At 34.1% G+C, this 7,694-nt stretch overlaps 1 protein-coding gene across 1 annotated transcript; it reads left to right on the top strand.

Annotated features, from left to right (window-relative positions):
* The first annotated feature begins 950 nt into the window (after nucleotides 1–950).
* Nucleotides 951–7,129, top strand: LOC128245062 (uncharacterized). The gene has a single exon (XM_052963267.1). The coding sequence runs from the start codon at nucleotides 1,279–1,281 to the stop codon at nucleotides 2,464–2,466; it is 1,188 nt and encodes a 395-aa protein (XP_052819227.1). The 5' UTR covers nucleotides 951–1,278; the 3' UTR covers nucleotides 2,467–7,129.
* Nucleotides 7,130–7,694: the final 565 nt, after the last annotated feature.

Genomic DNA, 7,694 nt, shown 5'->3' with positions numbered 1-7,694 from the left:
TATGGTTGTTTTGGCCATGCAAAAGATGATGGTATTGGCTACTCTTAAGGAGTACGTACATCAGGCGTCGACCCGCAACAGGATTCCGCTCATTGTCTTGTGTAAACGTGTTCCAGTTCACCACTTGATAATGAATTTGCGGACAAGATTTCAGCTTTAACACTATTTTTCCCACGAATTATGAACTCTTGTTAATATAACATCAGTAAAAATATTTTCATTTTTCTGCTATCATCATTTCTATACAGTCACTCTCTACAACGTCCATGTAGGCCCGATGATTCCATGTGACTTTAAAATTATGCACATTACATACTTGCAATGATTACAATAAAATCAAGCAATAAACACTGCATGAAGTTTAAATAAACACCAAACTTGCTTTGGTTAAAATAAAACAAACTTTTGAGTTGTTCAAAGTGTTTGTGTAGCTATTAGTTTCTATTGCATTTCTGGGTTATTGAAATTTTGCCATTTTTCAAAAATGTTGTAGGCCCATGCCTACAAGGCCTATATGCAGCTACGCCACTGCCTTTTTAAAGCATCTTGGTGTCAGTATGTTCACCAACTCCGGGACTTGGAGTCGCTAGACTTTGAGAAATTCTTGAAGGTGGTCTCTTCCTCGCTCCTATGAGTTGGCGGTACTGACCGAACTGTTCACGGCTCTTGGGTCAGTCGCTTCTTACCATGATGCGAGGTGCCCTCTCTCCTCTTCTTGTTCTTATGTCCTCTGTGTAGGGTAGCATTCGCGCGCTTGCGATCCAGTGCTGAGATTCAACATTTGGAATGATATAAATGAGTTCAGGTCCTGGCTGGAGGGGTATACATATAAACATATAATTGGTTGTCTTGTTGGGACTTACCGAATTATAGTTTAACCGTAGGAGAAATTACCGTTTTGATTATTTACATTTTCGTACAATAGGGCAAGTGATTTTGCTATTGTTAATTTTGACAGTTGTTTGTTGTCGTTTGTGACTTATGACGAGTGAGTGAAAACATGCAAAGAAACCTGATTTTGCAATGAGCAAAATAGCAATTGACCATTGCTTTTTAAACTTGGAACTGTTTTTCAATGTTTAGAAATATTAGTGTGTTTAAAGAAGACGAGATAGACAAAACAAGGTTCATTGAACTCGCGTCCTTTCAACCTCGAAGATTGTGACAAAGGTAGACGCTAGATAAACAGGATGCGGGCGTCTTAGGTGCAGAACGGTGATATTCACAGTGTTTGCTGTTAAAAAAGATATACCTGTCGTTGAGAAGAGAGTGTCTGTGATGTCAAGACGAAGAAGGACATTGTTTGAGGAATATGATGGCCCTGTTGCCCACATTACTGTGTACAAATATGGAGCCATGTTCACACCAGTGGAAAGACACAAACAGAACAGTAAACATAACATCAGCACACAAATACTGGACAGACCTGCCATCATATCAAAAATCTACCACCTTTTAAGTATTCACCGACAAAAAACAGAGGAAGCGCTACAACAAAATAAAATTCTTAAACAATGTCATTTGAAACCATGTCATGATTGTTCATCAAGTTTGCACATTGCTTTGCAAAAAGCTATACGTCTTTGTTATAACCAAAAAATTGGAGAAAGTCGACTTTATCCAGTTGGTGAACTTTTCCTAGAATTGTTCCATTGTGGCGGAGACACAAGTGCGTTGTTCAGTCCCTTGCTGGATGCAAATCTAATCAGGCGTTCACACTCAGGGAATGAAATCCTCTACCCTAAAAAAGATGCCGCCAATATTCACATAACATTTGAATACTACCTGAACCATGTATGCAATATCAACACCACTGTTATCAGTGATAGTCAGTTTGCTGCTAGTATTAAGAATACAGATCTCATCAATAAAGAAATTGGACATAATTCAGGTATTCTCCCTCTTTCTGCTGCCATACACAAACGTGATCCTGCCTTTGTGCTGATATTGCTCAGATATGGAGCTGATCCATTTCATAGTCTTGAAGCAAACAGTTCAAGTTATGAAGACCACATACGGAATCCCACAGAGAATGTTATTGATGATCTGAATGGGCTGTTCTTGTTTAAAAACACAGCTTTTAGTGACAATATTTGTGCTCAGTTAGCAGCAGAAGAAGCGAAAGTATGGACATGTTTGACATACATCAGGCGTGCAGTTCCAGGAATTGACTTGACGTCTTGTACACACATTATCACTTCTTCAGGTTATGATTCAGATGACAAAGTAAATGAACCCAGAAAGCCAGTACCAATGGGACCAAAGTACAATCTTCTGCCAAAACTAGCTGATAAGATAGATCTCAAGTTCTTTAAGAAAACATCCTCTTTGAAGCAGTTATGTAGGTGTGTCGTAAGACAAAAACTGCAAGCAAACTGTAAAACAATTGGCAGTATTCCAAAAGGGATCAATCTCTTACCCCTGCCTCGACTGCTGAAAGACTATCTAGATCTACAGACAGATTAGAATCTGTAGATGATACTAGATCCGTCAATAAACGAATTAAATTATGAAAGAGCAGTTTATTTAGCTGTGGTATTTTGTCTGTCATGGCAAGCCTCAGAGAAAATGTGCCTATTAAAATAGTGTTGCAATCTTGTGATAAATCAAATCAGAGAAAAAATCCAAGTACATGTAATATGGTTGCTGTTATATTATCAAAAATGCAAGTCAACTCTACAAAGCTACAACATACAAAATATTTTTTAAGGTATGTCTTGAATATGTTTGAAAGAATATAATTACTATTATGAAATCATATGTGATGTTACCAGCATGAAATCACAACATTATATCTTGTAAACATTCATTTAATAGTGTGATAATTTGTTACGTAAAAATGAGGGTGCTATATAGAGAATTTTATGTATTTACCACTGTAAATTAATGAAATAGTACTTATGATGTGAACAGGAACAATTTAAGAGTGTATTCTCATTGAGTGTAATATTAAAGAATATTTGCGTGCTCCAATTTAGAGTCAATCTTTTGCATCATAAAAGTAAAACTCAAATAAAATGTACATATGATTTCACATATAATATGAAAATGATTAAACCTGTTTACTAAAATTGATAAAAAAATCAGCATAACCAAGGCACATTTCCATCCATTTAAAAAAATCCATTTTGAATGACTTGTGTGATATCCTCCTCATATTTATGCCTTTCTTAGTTTTTTGATGCTAGAATTTGATTTTTAATTTGAGCATAACAATATTCACTTATTTACACTTGATAAAAGTACCCTCTTAAAGCTGCACTCTCACAGATTGAACGTTTGACAACTTTTTTAGTTTTTGTCTTGGAACGAGCCAATTTTTGCGAAAATCCATGGAAACCAGTGATATAAGACTGCTGGCTAAAAATTAGATTGCAGATTTTTCATATTTAAGTTCAAAAATTGATGTTTTATGCATTTTTTTAACCGTTAGTAACGGTTTAAGCCATAAAAAATTAATTTTCGAATGGAAATATGAAAATCTGTGCTATGATCTTTTGTCAGCAATCTTTTATCATTGGTTTGCAGTTTTTCATGCAAAAATTTGCTCTTTCCAAGACAAAAAATAAAAAAGTTGTAAAAACGGTAAATCTGTGAGAGTGCAGCTTTGAATTGTGTAGAAGAGTTTATATTGTGCCAAAAAAATTAGATTGTATGTCGGTAATTTATTTACCCTATCAATACAGCATTATGCTTAAAGACTGTAGTGAGAAATAATTATTTTAAGAAAATGATTGTATAAACATGTATTTTATCTTTTTGACTTCTCAATATTTGTTTAAATTATTTATTTATTAATAGCACATTAACATATCTGTGATCTCTACTATTTAACTTACATGTACAAATGTTCTTAAGTTTTATTTACATGTACTGTTATATAGGGTTTTTAAAGCCAGGTTTTAAAAAAGGACAGGATGCCTAAGAAAAGGGGCTGGGTGCTAAGGGACAAAAGCTAGGGCACATAGTATTGGGCTATGAATGATTTAAGCATTATGATTTTCATAGAAAATGTTAGAAATATGGTAGTTCTTATTTATGTAATGTTAGGTTTCAACTACTAAATAATTAAAGTCGGTTTCAATGAATTCAAAATCACATTTCAACTTTTAATCAAAACAAAAGTAATATTTGACTATCAAGAGCATTTAAATCTTTGGAGGCAGGAGGTTGCACATTCTGGTCTCCATGATCTTCCAAAAAAGAACAGGTTGCAACACCCTCCAATAATGCACCAGTTAATTGTAACCCCCCCCCCCCATATACCGGGGATAACCTTCCAGGTGGCACTGCAATGCCGGGTGAATGCGGTGGTTTTGTCTTCGCGCCAGATATAGCTGGGAACAGTTCTTACCTAGGGTTCCTGGGGTGCTGAGGCATTTGGCAGGGATTTTACCAGCAGTTCATCCCCGCAGGGAATTTTACCCGGGCTTGGCTGGAGCATAAATCATAGTTCACCCCTATTCCCCAGACCGGGGGGGGGGGGGGGGGGTCATGGTTACAATCAACTGGTGCATAACCCCCTAGCTAAAACCTTATGTAATACCACTTAGTGTTTACACTCATGCCTCCACCAATGAGTTTGCTTGGCAGATTCTGAATTTTATCATTTAGAAAGCCTACTTTCAATAACAACCACCATCTTTCCATTAAGTTGTCAATAGTTTTATTGATAGGGCTGTTTAGCAATTCCCGATAGCTAATATACATTGAAGACTGTCTACGCATTCATGCCGATTATAAGAAAGGTATTATTTTTATTATACATGGTGGGCACCGCCCTTAAATCGTCCAAGTTCCCTGTTTTTTTGTAATATTGGAGAAAAAAGTAATAAAATATGCCTAAAATGCACCATTTCAAACAAGAAATCATTAATTTTTTCTTGGCAGGGTACCCTCAAACCCCCTTGCCACCACTTCAAGCCAAAATAGTCTGAAGGTTCTGAGGGAAGGGTACAAGTGAACAGCTGACGTCCTTAAGTTTTGCCCCCTCTAAAGTCAAAAACTGGACCACCCCTGGTTATTACAACATCCTATTAATCACTCTTGTGGGCTTGATGTTCCCTGGTGAATATTGACACAGTGACTCAAACATGAGTGACTTACTGAATTATTTGTTAAAGTTGCACTCTCACAGATTTACCATTTTTATAACTTTTTTTATTTTTTGTCTTGGTTAGAGCAAATTTTTGCATATAATATGCAAACCTATGATATAAGAATGCTGAAAAAAGATCAGATCGCAGATTTTTATAATACCATTTGAAAATTAATGTTTTATGGCTTAAACCCTTACTAACGGTTAAAGAAAAATGCATAAAACATCAATTATGAACTTAAATATAAAAATCTGCGATCTAAGTTTTAAAATTGTCAGCAGACTTATATAACTGGTTTCTATGGATTTTCGCAAAAATTGGCCCGTTCCAAGGCAAAAAATAAAAAAGTTGTCAAAACGTGCAATCTGTGAGAGTGCAGCTTTAAGTGTAACTTTTAAAATTAGTGCCATTATGCTAGGCTTTATGCAAGTTTTAAAAAGGACTGGGTATTGCAGAAGAGGGACATGGTACCATGGGATTAAAGGGCATTTTAATTTGACCAAAAAGGATAGTGTTTAACTGAAGTAATATTAGGTTGACAAATAAGTATACTTTTTAAAGCTGCACTCTTACAGATTGATCGTTTTTAGCTTTTTTTATTTTTTGTCCTTTCAGGAGCCAATTTTTGCGTGAAATATCTAGAAATCAGTGATATAAGACTGCTGACAAAATATCAGGTCGCTACTTAATCATATTTATGTTCGAAAATTCATGTTATATGGCTAAAAGCTTTACTAACGCTTTAAGAAAAATGAAATCTTCAGCAGTTTACCAAACATTTGAGATCTGACCTATTGAAAATTATCTAATATGACTAAATTGAAGGCATTAAAGCCCAAATCAGCAGATTTTGAGACAAATATTTTTTAAAGTGTCAAAACTAACCACTGGTGAGAGTGTAGCTTTAAGAAAAAAAATCAATTCCATATTCAATACAAAGTCAAGTTATAACTGTTGTCAAGTATTTACTTTAAAGCAAACTTGGTCATGTGTTAGGGTTAGGTCAGTCTCTTTTCACTGAGCATAGAAACTGGAAGTATATGTTTCAAAATAGACATTTGTTATTATTAAATAGCATTAAAGCTGCACTCTCAAAGATTTATCATGTTTACAACTTTATTGTTTTTTGTCTTGGAAAGAGCATATTTATGCGTAAATACCTGCAATCCAATGATATAAGGTTGCTGACAAAGGATCCAATCACGGATTTGCATATTTCTGTTTGAAAATTATTGTTTTATGGCTTAAACCGTTACTAACAGTTTAAGAAAAATGTATAAAACATCAATTGTTAAACTTAAATATAAAAATCTGTGATCTAAATTTTTGTCAGCAGTCTTATATTACTGGTTTCCATGGATTTTCGCAAAAAATGGCTCTTTGACAATTGACAAAAAGCAAAAAAGTTGTCAAAACGTTCAATCTGTGAGAGTGCAGCTTTCAAGCTTTAAAAAGTGTGGTTTCAAGGTACATGTAGTTGTACATCTTTTATTTCCTATTTAATTGAATTGTGATTGTTATTTGATTGGACTTATTTCAAGTGTTTCCTTAGTGGGTAATGCTCATACTAGATGTATACTCATCAGTTTTTGTGTTGTTTTGCAAATGGTGCAAAAGATGTTTCTGTAAAAAAATGTATATGGCGTTTTTGTTTTGTTTTTTGATTTCATATCCATTTTAAAGCTCTTTTCAAAAGATTTTTACGGTGTGCGCAGACTGAACATATCCCAGACTTTATGTACAAAATATGTTGTGTGTGTGTGTGTGTGTTTCTTATTTATTTTCTGGTCATAGCAATATGCATGATTTAAGATAATTGTACTATTAAATGAAATGATGGTAAAACAGAAGCGGCACTATTCAGATATATTTCTAAAATGTAATTTGTATTTTAACTATGAAAATATATTTTAACAAACTAGTGTTTGGAAGCTTTTTAATTGTAATTTTAACTTATTTATTATATTTATTGAATGATGGAGTTAAACTGTGATTGACAAGGGAAGATCTTTTAAAAGTATTAAAATACATTATAACCTTTGGATTTTCTTTTGAATATTTGGTTGGTCTGTTTTGGAAGAATTGTCCATTTTTAGCTTGACTATTCGAAGAATATGGAAAGCTATACTACTCACCCTGGCGTCTGCTTCGGCGTCGACGTCACACATTGGTTAAGATTTAGAATGTAAGCTCCTTTAAAGCTGCACTAGCTCTCACAGATTGAACGTTTTGACAACTTCTTTATTTTTTGTCTAGGAACAAGCCCACTTTTGCGAAAATCCATGGAAACCAGTTATATAAGACTGACAAAAAAATTAGATCACAATTTTTTATTTTTTTAGCCATAAAACAATAATTTTTGAACAGAAATATGAAAAACTATGATCTAATTTTTTGTCTGCAATCTTATATCATTGGTTTGAAGATATTTACACAAAAGTTTGCTCTTTCCAAGACAAAAATAAAAAATTGTATATCTTTGAGAGTGCAGCTTTAAGTCAATATCTCAGCAAATACATCATGTATTGCATTGAAACTTTAGATATATATTCCCAACTATCTCACCTACTAAATTCATTAAGTAAGATAACACTA

Source organism: Mya arenaria, chromosome 8, assembly GCF_026914265.1.
Source record: "Mya arenaria isolate MELC-2E11 chromosome 8, ASM2691426v1".
Classification (NCBI taxonomy): Eukaryota; Metazoa; Mollusca; class Bivalvia; order Myida; family Myidae; genus Mya; species Mya arenaria.
This window is presented reverse-complemented; position numbering and strand designations above follow the sequence as displayed.